Source organism: Uloborus diversus, chromosome 1 (assembly GCF_026930045.1).
Source record: "Uloborus diversus isolate 005 chromosome 1, Udiv.v.3.1, whole genome shotgun sequence".
Classification (NCBI taxonomy): Eukaryota; Metazoa; Arthropoda; class Arachnida; order Araneae; family Uloboridae; genus Uloborus; species Uloborus diversus.
Genome location: NC_072731.1, coordinates 156,017,548 through 156,035,158, shown reverse-complemented (window position 1 = coordinate 156,035,158; position 17,611 = coordinate 156,017,548). Strand labels below are relative to the sequence as shown.

The window sequence follows — 17,611 nt, the reverse complement described above, 5'->3', positions numbered from 1 at the left end:
AAGCTGCTTCTGTATATGTAGTGAACGGAAAAAAAAAGTATGATTAGCAACTTTGAGAAAATTAGCTCTTTAAGGAATCTACGGACGTCTCTTAATCATTTTATTTTCCCCTTAGATTATTTGAAAATCTCAAATGCACGCATTCCAGTCAATTGTTATAAAAATCTCTGCTGTTAACCTATTCCAAAAACTGAAAAGTGGGATTTGTTTAAATATTGCATAATTTGTTGACAAACATCTGAAGAAGGCAAAGGTTCCTGTCAAAGCATGGGCAATCAAATTAATACGTCTTCTTAAAAATAGCAAGGCTAGATTTAAAAAACCTACAGAGCTATGCATTACCATAAAAATGTATTTTTTCAATGCATTAAAAAATAAAAGATAAAGATAGTGATAGCTAGAAATAAATAAATAAATGGGAAATAAAATGAAATGAACAAATTTAAGATTACAAACACACATAGGAAAACAGAAAACAATTAGCGTCTATTGTAGAAACTAAGTCTACTATAGTAGACTTAGTGAATATCCTTATTGGTTCCGGAGAAATTAGTTTCTCAGGACTAAGAAAAAAACGTTGAAATTTTTCCAGCTTTGCTTTGATTTAGAGCTTGCCATGGGGAGAAAGTATTATGGGGAAAATGATGACCACTGAAACTTCAAGGGAAAAAAAATGTTCACAAGTTCTGTCATTCAAAGTTATTTCAATGGAAATTTGTGCTGAGTTAATTCAACAAAAAATCGAAGAAAGAATTTAAAGAATAAAGTGTTTTGAAATTGGTTCATGAAACGATGGATATTAGTCGAGAAGATCAATTTTTTGTGTGTAAAATACGTACCAGGTCAAAGTTTTGCTGATAGAACTCCCCCCCCCCCTACTTTAGTGCTGTCACATAAATGACTGGACTAAAAGGGAAAATAAAATGTGCACCATGCGTTCCTTTGTGTGTAAAATACGCACTAGATCAATGTCGCCATGCTAGAAAAACTTTTTTTTCCTACTTTACTGCTGTGGTATCAATGATTGGAGAGTCACTAGCAGCAACCATGACGTCTAGACTTTCGTGTCATAATTTAAAACTCTGAAGAGTACACGCCATCATAAAACTGGTATTCTATTAACACAGGACGTATACATATTATGTGTATCACTTCATGAAACCATCTTTTTCGAATGCATCAAAAATGAGACGGATAACGAATTACATGACAGCAATTTCAGAAGTAATCATGTTTTCCTTACAATTCAACCATTCGTAACTTCGAGCTTCAAAAAAGTCATAGAGCTACATACGATTAAAAAAAAATCTTGGGTTGAAAGCTGTTTTTGAGGCCAGATGGGTTCAAAAGAACGTCCTCAGAGGAATTACTAGCAGTGAGAATAATTCTTTTTGAAACCACGAGGAAGTTTTTACGAAAACCACCTATCTCTCTCTTCATTGGTACGTGATAGCCTTCGCATTCACAATTGTGCGATAATTCATTGGCTATCATTGCTGACATTAGTTTAATTATGCTCACGAGATGTACAAAATATGTCCATCAAAAATGCAATAAAGTCATTGAGAAGAGTTAAAATGAGGAGGAAGTGAAGACTTTCATTCATGAAACCAAGACTCCAAGCCACCTGATAGATTTTAAAGCAAAGCATTGGAAGAAATCGGGTTCCTTTCGCTTGTTTCACGCAAAACGTGCCAGCCATTTGTCGTTGTTGAGTCACGTGACTTGGGGTCTTTGGGTCAGCTTTTGCCAAGCCAATGATTGGACTTGCTCCCTCTATTTTAATTCCTGCTCTAAGGATCTTCCCTTTATTGTCATCAGATTAGACAATGGGTAGAGCAGTCAATTCAAACACTTTGAGTAATTTATCGTACTTAGATTAATTATCAACAATCCATTCAGGGGCGGATACAGATAACCATTTTGGGACGGGTCATGCTGAAGAACTTGGGTTTTTGGCACGAAAGATTTCTGAAACTGCTCGGTTGTCAATAAAACGCATCAAATCGGTCAGGTAGAAGGCACCTAACAGCGCTTAGGAATTACTAATTAATTTCATAAGCAATGAAAGGAAGTAGTATTTGAAACATTTTCTCCTAAAAATAATTAATAATGAATTTAGAAGCTTATTTCAATCGTTTACATTTTATTCATGAACTATTTAAACACAATGATGATGGACAATAGTATAGACGGTTTAGGGGAGGAGAGGTAATCCCCTTGTATCCGCCACTGAATCCATTTCTGTAAGGTTGTGGACCACTTTAACTACTTTCTGCCCTTATTTCAGATAATGGAGATTCGTCTATGGAACAATAAATCTAGGCTATCTGAATTACCATTTTAATTTTTATAAATGGAATGTTTTTTTTAATAATAAAATTTTCTCTGTAGAGTTAAATAATATCGCCATAGCTTTTAAAATTTGTATTAAATGCATTTAAAGCGATTTATTAAAGTTTTATACACTGCTTGACAATTCCTAAGAAACAAGTGATTTATGCTGATTTGTAGCTCAGACTGCTGGCTAATTGAAATAAATTCAAGTTCAGATGGTGTGGATTACGCTCAAGATTTGTACGAAAATTCACTCTGTTTGGTGTTTAACAAAAATAGTGTTGGATGTTCAAAAAGTTTTTGATCTGATATTCTGTTTGGTTCTTGAAATATTTAAGAGTAAAATGTCAGTAAGACATCATTTGAGTACCTACGATCGTGGACGAGCAGTTGGAGGACTGGAAGCAGGTCAAAGGGACACCACTGTAGCTGTTGCAATGAGTGTATCCAAAAGTGTCATTTCGCGATGAAAGAAGGCCACTGAAGGTGGAAATGCTTTGCAAAAGCATTCCAGAGGTCGTGGTAGGAACACCACACCTTCAGGGAATCACTATGTAGCCATCATGGCAAAAATGAACAGAAATTACACTACTGCAAGAACCACCTCGCGGCGATTAAATAATGTTGGTTTCCATGCACGGGAAGCCCATACCTGGAATCCCACTGCAACGACGCCATCGTCGCAAGAGATTACGCTGGTGTAAAGACCACGCTGGATGGGTTCGTCAAAATTGGTCTAGAGTGATATTCTCCTACGAATCTCGTTTCAGTATGACAAGTGATTCTGGTTATCAACTACCGTGGAAAGAGCGTGGAACACGTTATTAAAATTTTTAATTTTAATAGTATTAGTAATTTAGTTAAAATTAATAGTATAATAATTTAGTTAAAAAGAATTGCAATCGGCACGACACACGCGTGATGGTGTGGGCAGGCATCATGCACAATGGCAGAACACCGCTTCACATTCTTGAACAAAGAAGCGTTACGTCGCAAAGGTATTGCAGAGAAGTTATACTATATCATGTTCGACTTTTTATGGGGGGCTGTAGGTCCAGACTTTCTTTTTATGGACGACAATGCACGGCCACACGGGGACACCCTGCAAAGTGAAAATATTCTCCGTATGCAGTGAACTGCTTACTCTCCCGACTTAAATCCAATTGAACATGCCTGGGATGTTCTAGGCAAAAGTGTTGCGCCACGAACCGTCCCTCCCAGAACAGTACAAGAACTCAAATCCGCCTTAAGAGAGGAGTGGAAAAATATCCCCCAAACACTCCTCGATAGTTAAGAGGGGAGTATGGAAAACAGATGAAAAAAAAGTTCATTAAAGTCCCTGGTAATCACACATCATACTAAGGTACTCATGTCTTCATCATTCTGACCTAGATCAATTTTTTGTGGTTGTTTGAAAATCATCTTAGTAGGATTTTTTTTATTTTTAAGTTTTTCCTTTATCGATTCAGTAATAACTACTATTTTGTACTAATAATAAAGGCACATCCTCCCTACTAACTATGCACTTAGTTCCGTTTCTTTAATCATTGTCTATTCTAAAATATTCCAAAAAACGTAATTGTTCCTTAGCAATTGCCAAACAGTGTACATGAAACATAAATGAATTCCAATGCTTATACTGCCGTGCTAAACGCAAAAGTTGTATCTGCAGCTCTGCAACTGAGTTCAAAATGAGAAATTGCTGTTTAAAATTTTGCGCCTCCATGTATTTGATTCAGATGCAACTTTTTCAGAAATTTACTAAATATATTTTTCATTGTCAAATGTGAACCATGTGTTGTTCCATGTGAAATATAGGGTAAAGTACCACTTGGTGACAGTAACTCAATTTTGATAAAAAGTATAGATACGGTATATCCTAAATATTAAGTAAGAGATAGGGATGGCTCATAAAAAACTTCAAGTCACATACTCTGTTGCATCCTTGACCAATGGAAACGTCTTGCGGTGCAAATGGTGAATTAATGCGTCCAATCATAGACCAGCAACTGCAACAAAGTAAAAACAATGATTAAACTAATAAATGTAGCTCAATAATAATAGAATTTTTTGCCATTTGTTTTGTATTTTTTCCCTTATGGAACAGCGTTTTGACTTTTTTTTTTGGTTTGACGTTATTAAAATTGTTTCTCAAGCACATGAATGAAAATGTCATAGCTAAATATAAATTACCAAATACTGAAATTGTAATTAATTAATTTATTTAATGAGTAATTAATAATACATTTAATTGAAATGTAGCCATAAATTCATAATTTAATAAAAATAATAAAATTAATAGTAATGACCAAACTACCATATCAAGCTGAGTTTGGGAGCTAAAGAAAGCTCTGGTTAAAAGCTTACAACTCATATGCTAGACTAGCTAGACCAACTTGTTAGCGGGATAAATAATACCACTCTAATGGTTTTTAGTACTTACTAATTCTCCTATTGTACGAAAGGGGTTACCAAGAAACATTTCATTTTTTTGTATTATTTAAAGCAGTGGTGCTCAACCCGTGGGCCACATCCAGTCCGCGAAACTGATTCGTGTGGCCCGTTGTTGTGTTAAATGTTACAAATCGAAAAAGCATGATTAGTCACAATGTCACATATTTGGAACCAAATATTCAGAACTTGGTTTGTGAAAAATATATGCATTTAAATAAAAAAAGCATCAAATAATAAAAACATCAATTAATGAAAAATGGATGGTAATATTCTTTCTTTTTCCCTATTTTCCCGTGATATTTAGAAAATTGTTTCATGTTTTGAAATTTGCGCGAGAATGATTTTAATATGAGGTGCGACTTCAGATAGAAAAAGGTTGGCACTTATTTAAGGGAAAAGTGCTTGAAAACATTGCGTTTTGAAATATAAAGGTGCACGTGCACATGCAAACTGCGAGTAATAGAAAAATAAGTTTATCTCATCAGGTTTAAATCAGAAACGTAAATGCAACACATTCCCCTTGTCAAACTTATCTTGATAAACTTAATTTCTTTTTCCTTAAATTGCTTTGTATTACATTATTTTATATATATATTATTTCTGTTGAAACGACCTTCCTTATTCGATATTACATAAAACCGAATAAGACATAGTCGAATAAAAATGCAATAATTATTTACATTTACAAAAGCATAAATATCATATAAAAAAAAGTTTAATCTCACCCTTCTTTATCACTTCTGTATCGCAAGTAGTTAAAGTCGAAGACTTTCTCAGTGAATTTTAAGCAGGAGTGTTTTTCCCATTCATCCATGGCTCCACGAATCATAGTTTTTAAATCTTCATCTACAGCTATAAATATGTAGGAAAACACAAGCGTAAATAAAACTTTGTGGCTAATACTAATATAAAACTTTCTCCTCTACTGAATAATTATCTTTCTATTACCAAGGAAGAATAATTTGTTTTTCGTAATAAGTAATCATTTATAGCAAGGATGGGGGGGGGGCAAAGCTTGCGTGCATTTTTCTAGTACGCAATCTTCTACGAAGGAAAGAAAACTCAGTAATTATTACATCAGAAAGTGAAATGTCAGCAGATTAAACTTTCTCTATGTATGGCAAAGTGAGAAGCTATATACCTAACTAGCTGCGTTGCCCAGCTTTGCCCGGTCTACTTTGAAAACAAAAATTGTGTCAAGTTACGTATATTCAACAATCAGGCATAAATAAAAGAAAAAAAACATCATGCAAAATTTCCCCTCCAAACAATGACGACAGATATTAAAATACTTTTAAGAAATTAAAATAAAATGAGAAAGATGGATTTAAAAAGCGTAACCATGGAAACACAAAATAAAATAAGTTTAAGAATTGAAAATGGGAAAGATGGAAATGAACAATGGATTCAAAAAGCGTTACCGTGGAAACGCAAAATAAAATGGTTAAAAACTTGAATAGAGAACAGATTTTTTGAACTTAATTATTTCGCTTGTAACTAATTTAATTCGCTTGTAACTTTTTTTCTAATGGAGATAGAGGGTTGAAAATCTGGAGTAAAAAAAGCGGCTCTTTCGAATGGTATCAAAACTGTGGGACAATTCCTTCACTTTTTATTGATAGATTTGATGAAGAAAGTAGTGCCTAAATTTCACCTATGCCTAAACAAATTCGAGCTAAAAAAGCAAATAACTCCCGCCGTAAATAATTAAGAACATTGAAACAAATTGCGTAGAACGCGGGAAATTCTACTCTTTCCAACGATATGTAATATTAATAAGTGCAAGTAATTTTTCACTCCTATACTCGGGAATTTACGTGAAAATTGGGCCTAAATTGGAATTTAAAAAAAAGCTATTCATCGAATTTTTTTTTTCGAACTGGCCTGCAAACCTTCTTAGAGCTTAAAAGAACAAATTGTGAAAATTTCAACGAAATCGGCCGGGTAGTTCTCAGGTTTTGCGAGTTCAAACACACAGACGCTTTTTGGAGACTTCATTTTATACTATGTAGAGATATTACATGCAAATTACCGACAGCCCGGTTATGATATCAGAGACTGAAGTTTCGTCCTCGTTATGGACTCATCAGCCAGAAATAAGCTCACCATAGGAATTTAGTGCCCGCGGGCTACTTTGCATGTAGTTCTGTCTTAGTCCTGGTTTGAGGGCGGTAACTTACTGCTTATATTGTCAGCCTAGCTGAACATACACCATGTTGTTTATTCAAGTAATTCGTTTTGAAAGGCAACAGCCAGTGGCGGTGATTGAGGCTTATAAAAAGGGAGGGGGGCAAAAAAAAAAAGACAACTAAGAGCCGTGGGCCCATTAGTGGCAACAAAAAAAAAAATGAAAAAAGAAAGAGAGAGAGAAGTACAAAAAGAAGAACAAAACTGTAGAATTTGTAGAGAAATTCTCAAAACGAGAATTTTTCTACAAATTCTCGTTTTGAGAGCAAATAAGTAGAAATTGATGTAAATCTAACAACTCACATTTTTCTTAAGATTTTGATAAGTTACAGCCTGAGTAAAAACTTTAAGGCCAGTATAATTTTCTTTGAAAAAAGGAAAATGAAATTAAAGGGATTTCAATATTATTGTATTATTAATTATTAATGTTCATTGGTAAGAAATAAAGCAACAGACAGGATTTGTAAAGCATGCAATAACCAGAAAAGCAGTGGTTTATTCAAAGTTAGCATTTCAGCTTGAGTAAAAACTTTAAGGCCACTAGTATTTTTAAAAAACTGCAAGTACTTATACTGTAATAAATGTCACCTCAGTTAACAAGATTGTGGAAACCCTTCAACTTGCAGTTTTGTGATTAATTTCTTCAAAGTTTTTGTCCTACTTGTGACGATATCGTAAGATAAAAAGTTGAAAGAGAGCAGATTGAAGTGTTTTCTTCAACAAGGATAAGTATAGGCGTACTATTGCGAAAAAATAAGAAGATCGAAGACTGAAGTTAACATTTTTGTTTGATTTAAGCACATTTAGGGTAAAAAGAAAACCCGGGAAAACTTAAAGCTTTGTCCTCGCGTCGTGGAAGAAGAGTTTGGAAATTATTACATTACCTGAAAAGTACTCAACCAGGACTCTTATTCAGACGATGGGTTTAAATATTTGTCAAAAACGATATCTAACACAGTTAGAAGGTGTGGAAATTTTATTAATGCTGCAAAATTGCTGAAACCTCATTTATTGAAAATGCACAAAATAGAGCGTTTCAACTTTAGCTAGGAAATCATGACCTGGGGTAACCAATGAATACAAATAGTTTTTTCTAACAAAAAGAAGTGGAGTTTGGATGGACCAAACGGACGGAGGTACTATTGACATGATTTACGAAAAGAAAAAGAAGTATTCTACAAGCGTCAATTACATGGAGGCTCTGTCAAAGAGTGCTTTGCTTACAATGGTGTGTGCTCAGTTGCGTTTGTTTCAGGTAAAATGAACTCATAAGCATATCAAAATGTCCTCCTAAGTAATCTTTTACCAAATGCTGAATTTATTGCTGGAGAAAATTGAAAATATCAGCAAAACAATGCATCTATCCATCCGAGTAACAGCGCAAAAAAATAGGTTCCAATTAAACAATGTTGAAACTTTGAAATGAGCAACTAAGTCTCCAGATCTTAACCCAATAGAGAATATATTGGGTGATTTAGCAAGAAGAGTTTATGCAAATTAGAGACATTTTACTGCACCAATAGAGCTGAAATCTACCATTGAAGATGAATGGTAAAAAATACATCCCGAACTTTGTCAAAAACTAGTTTCATTCATGAAAACAAGAATATTTGAAGTAATTTGAAGGAATGGCTTCCACACAAGCTTATAAATGTTTGAATTTTTGTCCTCATATACTTTTTTCTATGTCGGCCTTAAAGATTTTACTCAGGTTCAAATATTGATCTGTAATATTTTCTGATAATGAAACACTTACAACTAATTTTTTTGTCTTTTTTACTTGTATTTAAGGCTAATAATTATCACTCTTATGACTTTTTGATCCTAAGATTAAGGTGTGTCCAATTTCTCAAAAAAGTGCACTGGACTTAAAGTTTTTACTCTGACTGTATGTACACAATAACTTCCCCGAAGAAACATTTAGACATGAAATAAACTTACATTATTTACTCGGAAGTACTTTGAGATGTCACAAAGACTTGGTAATTATTTCATTAAACAAGTATGACTTCCGTGAGTAAAACAATTGATTTACTAATGTCTAAACAATCTTACTACTATTACATATGCGAAAGTTTGTTAGTATGTACGGATGTATGGATGTTTGTTACTCTTTCACGCAAAAACTACTGAATGGATTTTAATGAAACTTAACAATAATGTAGCTTATGCATCAGAATAACACATAGGGTAGTTTTCGTCCCGTAATGGTTGCAATAAAACACAATTTTCATATAAATTCTGTAATTTGGGGTGAAAAAATACTTGCACATATTGACATTATATGTCCATCAAAAGCTCTGATTTTTCAGCTGAAGATTGCATCGGTTCGAAATTTCAAAGTAGAAAAAAAAAATTATAAGCTTTTTAGTTCTATCCTCGAAGGCTTTCCTCAACGCAATACGGTAGTTAGTGTGTAATCTCAACTCCCAGTCGATAGCGACAACTGTTGTATTGTTGTAGTCAACAATACAAGAGCTTTTGCTTTTCTCAAGTTAAACCTTAAAGTAAAATTTTTGCACAAGATCAAACAATACATGGATTTGGCTCATAATTTTCCATTTTAATGCAACTTTGATGCAATTAATTGTGCTGACTGCAGATTCACTCATTATCCAATCGACTAGCAAGAATCTCGCCAAACTTTTTTTGCGGAAAAAATTCAATAGCTAAGGCATTTCGCAATTTTTTTTCAGCTGTTGCTGTTTTTGAAGCTAAAGACTACGCAATACTGTTTCTTAGTTTTCACCATGTAACCGAAATATCACCACCAAAAGAATCTAAATCTTTTATTAACATGTAAAACAATCCGCCAACTGAATTGAGCGAATACATTAACAGCACAAAAACTTTCATTAATTTTTCTTTTTGCACTATTTCAAACAATTGCAAAATTTTACTACTGATTTTGGAAACATTTCAGATGAAAATGTGTAGCATCATTTTATAGTCACCAGAAGTATCTCAGTATTTGGCATAGAGTAAAAAAATTTACATAGAGAGGTCCCGTCTATGGTAAAAACGAGATGAAGTCAGACTTATGGGATACAGCGGTTCAATTATTGGTGGGGTTATGATAACAACCAAATAAAGTAGCTGGCTGATAAGTTTACATTTTAATTCATGTTGTACTGCAATTTCAAAAACGTGCTTCATAAACTTGCAACAATTTCTAAGTCTACATGAACAACCAATTCAGATTCAGTAATGGAATGTTTTGAATCAAAATGTATCTCAAGATATTTAGCAAGAAGCTAAGGATCTTGGGATACAGCGGTGCAACTTCCGGCTTCAATTTCTTAGTATAGCAGGGCCTTTCTATGTAATTTCTTTACTCTACAGTATTTGGTGACAATATCTCTTCAAGGAAAATTAGTAACACACAATTTTGAAAAGTAGGGAAGGGGAGCTTTATCCAAGGTATCCCAAAACGATTACCGCAAAGGTAACATTTTAAATCGCTGTAAGAACACACAATAATAGAAATTTCCCAAAATAACTAAAGCAAGTATAAAGGGATTACGGGCGACTACATTTTTTAAAAACAGTTTGTACTTCAATAGCTGTATAGAGAATATTTCAGATTACGTTCAAAAAAAAAAAAAAAACTGATAAATCTTTTTAAACAAGTAAACTTTTTCATATTTTAGAAATTCCTCAATTTTGAATTATGCTTAAATGTCGCTTTTTCGTTAATAAAAGGATACTATTTTGTTCTCAATACTTATTGCCATTTTACTCTTAAGGATAAGGAAGAGGCTCGATTTTTAATCACGTCAAAGCGGTGTGTTTTTAGTTATTTCAGTTAAAGCATAAAACGAATAAAAGTAACATAATTATTGCAGACTCAGGCAACGCCGGGTATTTTTGCTAGTGAATACATTAACTAAAAGTCACTGTTTGTGAAGTACTGAAAGTAAAACAAATAATTATGCTCTGAAAATTTTGACATTCCTGTCTTTTTTATAATGTTTAGTTTTGCTTCCTAAATTAGAAAATAAAATAAATAAATTTGCCATTACCTCCCCTTGTGCCCCCCCCCCGAAATGGCCCCCAATGCCAACAGCTATTGCTATTATTCTCCAACGGCTGGAGAATTTTTAGGAAATAACACTGGCTTAGGAAATAACAGCATGCATTACTCACAACTGTGGTAGTTATAAGAAATTTTTCCATTGGTCCAGAGAGTAACGACGTTAACAATTCCTTTAAAATCTTCTCGCTTGCTTCCCGGAGGGAGGACTATGTCACCTTGTACAATTGGATTACCCTCCTCTGTTTCGGTGGGATTCAGTTCAGTCAGAATTTGCTGCAATTAAACAAAGAAGAGATGATTTTGCTTTATAAAACAGTAATTCGCAAGTGCCTTAAGTACAACCAGATCCTGATTACCATAAGCACAAAATAGTGCAGTTGTCCAGGGTGGCCTCTGAAGGGAGGAACCCAAAACACTGTCATAACTTAAGTATAAAATTTGTGAAAAAAAAAAGTTAATCTTTTCAATAGTTTTAACATCAAACCCAAAGACAAAATGTTACTTACTAATCTACAACCATCATTTCTTGGAGACATAATTTTTCTGAAACAAATATCATATTGCAAAGAAGTTACACACTTAAAAACTAGAAAATCCATGATATGCGAAATGACATATAATGCGACAAACAATATTCGTTTATAAAACAATACATGCTCTTGTTAGCTTAAATGTTTCCAGATTGGTGAACATGTGTTTTGTAATAAGTAACTCTTGGATTCATATTTACCTTTAGCAATATTTACCTATAAAATTACCAATAATATCAGCTATTTTGTACACAGAAATAAATAACTTCTGATAAACAATTTTATTGCGTTTTATTTTAAACTATGTGGGTGTTTTGGATTTACTGGTTATCCAAAGAAAAGATAGATAAAACTTATGCCCATATGCAGTTAGTAAACTACATTGGGACACTAAGTTGACGGTCAAATTCAGAAAGGTGGCGACTGTAGGGGTGACAGGCTTTAAAATTAATGTTTACCTATGTCACCATTTGGTTTTAGTCGGACCCTGAATACAGACTCTCTTTGTTGATTTATGCTCATGAAGACCTAACTACTATACAGGGTGTTCCGTTTTAACCTGCAAGACCTTGATTTTCGCAATCGTTAGTCCTAGATGTAAACTTTCAATTGCAAAAATGTTCAAAATCAGATGCAGAGTTAAGATATTGAAAGTTTAAAGTAAAAATAAAAATAAATCAAAAAATAACAAAATTTAAGTTTTTATACGGGCCCCAGGTCCTCTAACTTGTATTCAGGGGGGAAAATCTCCATTGGGAACTATTACTGATACAAAAAATTTGACATTTGTGCGACCAAAACTGAAGGAAATATTCCAGTTTAAGGTTTTAAGGGACCATTCAGAAGATGAGATTGGAACTTATCGCACTTTCAGAAGAATGACAGGTCGTCAAAGTAAAAAAAAAAAAAAAAAAACAAGTTGTTGACGTTTTTCAATGCTATTCAAAAATAAATGCAAATGTTATACGGTGATACGCAAAAACGCACTGCAAAACCTCGAACAATTTGAAAAACCACACGTTATATACACATTAATTTTCCCTCTTATTTCTTATAACCGTTATATTTCTCCCCAAAAGGTGTTGTTCACGGCGAGTGTAAAGTGGTGTAAGTCACATAACGCTGCTTTTCATATCTCGGGGAATATCGGTCGTACCAATGTCAAACTGACCTGGGACCCGTATATAAAGTTAAATTCTCTATTTTTTGGCTTATTTTTATTCTTGCTTCAAATTTTCAATGTCTTAACCTTACATCTGATTTTGAACATTTTTGTAATTGGAAGTATGTATCTAGGACTAACGGTTGCGAAAACAAAGGTCTTGTAGTTTAAAATGGAAAACATCGTGCATAAGTTTCAACGACAAGTTAGAGATTCCTGTGGAAAACATTAGTTTTGTCGACAAAAATTTTTGTTTAAACACAATAAAGTCATATTCTTGTGAAGCGGATCAGTGCTTTTAGGCCATTGCCAATACCTTTGAAAATGATAAAAAGTTTTAAAAAATTAGAACAGGATGGAAAAGTAAGAAAATATAATAAAACTAATAGGAAAAATAATTTACGGGCGAGCTGATTTCGGGAAGGGGGAGTAGGGAGGTTTAAGGGGGAAAACGGTGTATCACGATTTCCGGCAAAACTACGAGTCCTATCGAAAAAAATTAAACAACAAAGTTGTTGTTAATTAAAAGGATCTACAACTTTTGTATTTGCACATTTTTTACAAAACCTCAAAATCAATGCGAAAAATGTAAAAAAAAAAAAAAAAAAAGATTTTTTCATGAAACTTGGTGAAAGGTTACCTTTTCATGTCTCAAATACACTGCATTTTTTAAAATTTAAAATATTTATTTTTCCTTTTTTTTATTTAATATTGAAAAAGCGTCATAATTTTCAATCGAAAAATCTCACGTTAAAAAACGCTCCGATTTTTAAAAATCGGTGCGTGTGATTTTCGTTGGAAACTCTACTTTTTGATGGTGTGAAGAAATATGCACAGTAGTATGAAAAAAATTCGCAAAAAATGAGAAAAAACGAAAAAAGTTCGAATTTGAAAAAAAAAAAAAAGAAAAATCATCATTACGTAAAGTTTTAAGCTATTTATTCAAATTTACACTTTAATTACTCAAAAACTGTAAGTTTCGATGTTAAATTCTTAAATTAAAAAATTGAAATTTCATGGAACATAGAGATTGCAAAAACACGCGAAAATAGTGATAAAAATTCGACATACAAGCTGTATGCGCTTTTAGTGCAACTAAATCAGGCACATCTCAAACGAGCTATAATGTTTTTATCGAAATCATTCTGTGTTCTGTGTGTTTTGTTTTTGAATATATTATAATATATTATCTAAAAATATCACTGGAAAACAGAAATTAATTATTTACTTTTCAATTAAAGTAATTCCTTTTGTATATTACCGACACAGTCTATATGAGTCTATTTAAGACCTTTTCGATACCGAACCAACTATTAGCTCCCTGATCAATTGAAAATAAATCAACGTAATAAACACACAGCACCATTTTTATCTTCACTTTCACTTCCCCATTCCTCCTTTTCCAAAGAAAAAGAAACATATGGCGTTGCCTCGCCCGATATTGCGCCTTACATCATACTTTCCGTCACACACCGACATAATTTTCATTCTTAACAATTCTTATTAATTGCGCTTGAAATAGAATAACTATTGAAAAAGCAGAACTTATCGTTAATGGAAAAGAATTAAAATAATTTAATGAATTATAAAGTCAAAACTTTTAACGTACGACAACAGTGCAACCTGATTATTGTATCACCGTAAAAGAAAATCGAAACTTTAAACAAGCAAACATCTAAAACTTCAGTTTCCAGACTACTGTTATCGATTATAAACTATCAACTTCTAGGCGACTAGTTCCGATATTCTTCGATACAAGTAGAATGCATGTGTAGAAAACAACTAATATTCTTTATTAGGAGGTACCGTCGTATTAGGAGACTTTACCCTTCAATCTGTTTAATATTACTAAACTCAGTCGAAAATGTATTTGTGCATGAAATAAGCTATATGGGTAAGAAAGAGTTACGAGTATGTGTACCCTACACTGTCAGGTAGGCCTCTAAGTTCGCATTGTTTTATAGTTTTAATCAACTTTTTTTTAAGAGGGTTACGAATGAATAAAAAGAAACATAACAACGGAGCAGAAAAGAAGAAATATTGATGATAATAACTTATTAATATAACAAGTAGCTGCGAGCAGTATGGAATTCACTTTCTCTGATCTTGAAAAAACAAATTAACAAACAGTTCGATAGTTGCAAGCTTAAAACGCAACGCTGATGCGAAGAAATCAATCTGTGTCAAATCATGAATGATTAATACATATATTACTGGGTTCTACCCTTGCTAGCTAAAACTCGCCATTCTCATAAATTATTTTGAGAAAACAGAATCTCGAATATTGCTTCATTATTACTATTTTTGGTTATAATTATAATTATTATTACTATCGTTATTATTAGCATTATAAATATTATTATAGTGTGGGATTAAGGTTATTATAAAACATAATCAAACCGTATATGAGGCAGTGAAAAGCAAAGGAATGTAAGTGGCAAAATTAAAAATTTGGAGACAACCAGTACAAATGGTAGGTGAACCTCTTCTCTGTCTTGGGGAAAGAGATAGTACTAGTAGGCAAGTAAAGAAAAATATTTTTTTTTTCGAGAGTTTGTAAAACACGCTACTATAAGTTTTCATGAAATTTAGTTCAAACTTATTTTTAAATCTTCCTTCACCCTTTAGTTTTGTTCTGCTATTGTAAATTTCCACAATTTATGAGATGTTTTAAAATCATGACTATTACCCAACGATAAGCATAACCATTAAAAGTGTCACTACCCTCGTCGAACTTAACTTTGATGCTTCTTTAAATACTGTTTTCCAAACACAATACAATCCACACATAATGACACCCGACTATTTCTCAAATATTAGGCTGAAACTTACCGAGTCCGTCAGCCGAGAAGTGTCATCTTCTTCCATATCCTCATAGCTAAAACCGAACGAACCGTAGGTTCCCAGCAGCAGAAGGGTCGCAAACCGCAGAATCACCATTTTCTCACAAAATCTGCACTTTCTTGCAAACCACTCAAATTTCTACGTTTTCAACTGGCCATCCCCTGACGTCATGGTGCACCCTCATCTGTTTTTTTACGTCCCTAATCAACCCACCGCTGACCTTGACTGACAGATGTTAGATAAAGGGTTAATATTACATTCATAACCTGCTGGCTTACTTCCAGCTGGGAAAAATAGATGATTTCTCAGAGTCCCTTTTTTTCACCATTGGTTAATTAAAGGCAAATCCATCTGTGTGGGGCAGGAGTAATTGAGACGTAAAGATAAAAGTCATTCACACACATAAATTAAGATTTATGAATTTGCTGCTCATTGTAATATTTCTAATTGAATATCAAGAACAATTGCCATTTGGATAGGTTTGAACGATAGTGGTGTGAGTCAAAAATGGTGTAAAATTTACGCATTAGTTAGGCACTTTTTTTGTTCCTCTATTCAGCGGCACCCTAATGAGAGGTCACGAGAGGTCACTGCGACCTCCCAAAAAGTCTCTTATTCGGCAATTTCAAATTGAGAATTTCCGTCTTCTCAAAAAATTTTTAAGTTCGGGGCGCCCTTGTCTTCATTAAGTCATGTTCGAATAGAGCTACCGGTTAACCTGGGAGGTGAATTTCATGTTATATGATGACATCAGTGATAAGAGCGGAGAGAGACCTTAGAATGTTTTGATATATGATTAGCTAACCGGTAATCAATTAGAACTCTCCTTGTTAGTCACCGGTGAGCCCTCAAAATACTAAAATATATAAGCTAAATAGTTCCCTGTAGTGGTCAGTGCACATTAGTGGCCACTTCAGGATTTATATTTGAAAAAATAGGGTTCCGGGTCTCCAATGGATTTAAAAGTGTATCAAACGTGTAGGAGGTATTATCTCCTGCACATTTGAATTCATTGGAAAATCTGGAATGCTATTTTTTAAATATAAACCTTGAATTATTGCCTACTAAGAGCGTCCGAAAATTGTCCTTCGAACCAAAAGTTCGGTTCAGGTGAGAATGACAATGCATTAGTCAGTTTCTATGCCGCTCGTTGGACCAGCAACTTTCAGCTATTGGAGTATCACTCACCTATAAAAGTCTTTGCATGTATTTGAATTTCCTTCCGCGTAAACCCATCGTTAATGTAGAATAAAAGAGGTGTGTCAGTAAAAAGTGCTTCAAAATAAGTTACAAGTAACTTTAAATAAAATCTGATACTTTAAAAAGAAAAAATATAGAACAACCTATGTTTAAATACAAATCCTTCTCTTGAGATAAAATCTACGCAATCCTGATTTACTGATAGATGTTGTTTCAAAACCATCAGTTACTCGAGACTCGGCAAGGTTGACTTACTTCACTTTGATTCTAAAAAGAAATTTCTCGCTTGACACACGTAGTGCTAATACCTGAAGATTGATTTGATAGAGTTGGAGATACATTTGGAATGCTTACATCAATATCAATCTCTTTTCTTCGAGCATAATTGCACCCTAATCTAAATCTCTATTTGAGATAATATTCTTACTTTTTGCTGCTTGTCGGAAGACAACTCTGAATTGTTGAATAACACTGCATTAATTATTTCCATAAGAGAGATTCAGAATCAATCCTCACACAAATTATTCATCGTTCGACAATTGCATAATATTCGTGAGAAAAGTAATATCTATCTCTTAAACTTATTTTAAATTATGTGGACTAAATATGTCTAAAAACATGTGATTTCTTTTGATGCAATAAAGCACACACCAAGTTGTGTTTTTAGATTTGTTGCATAAATACTGTGTTGCATTATTATGAAAATTTAGCATTGAAAATATAGACTTAATATGCTTTATTTGCCTTTGCGGAGAAGATATAAAGTTTTATATTTTAACAAAGGCATGTTATTTTTATCATACACATTCCTTAGATTTTTGTATTGAATACACGAATGAGTGTGATCTATGAATGTTTCCA

At 33.4% G+C, this 17,611-nt stretch overlaps 1 protein-coding gene across 1 annotated transcript in view; it reads right to left on the bottom strand.

The window, feature by feature from the left end:
• The window catches only part of LOC129222358 (blastula protease 10-like), a 32,483-nt gene extending 16,820 nt beyond the window's left edge, over window positions 1-15,663 (bottom strand). The window contains exons 1-4 of the mRNA XM_054856857.1: window positions 15,539-15,663; window positions 11,125-11,287; window positions 5,517-5,643; window positions 4,271-4,346 (exon numbers count right to left, since the gene is read on the bottom strand). Coding sequence (XP_054712832.1) covers window positions 4,271-4,346; window positions 5,517-5,643; window positions 11,125-11,287; window positions 15,539-15,646 — 474 coding nt within the window. The 5' untranslated portion in view covers window positions 15,647-15,663. The remainder of the gene's footprint in view (window positions 1-4,270; window positions 4,347-5,516; window positions 5,644-11,124; window positions 11,288-15,538) is intronic.
• Between the last annotated feature and the right edge of the window lie 1,948 nt (window positions 15,664-17,611).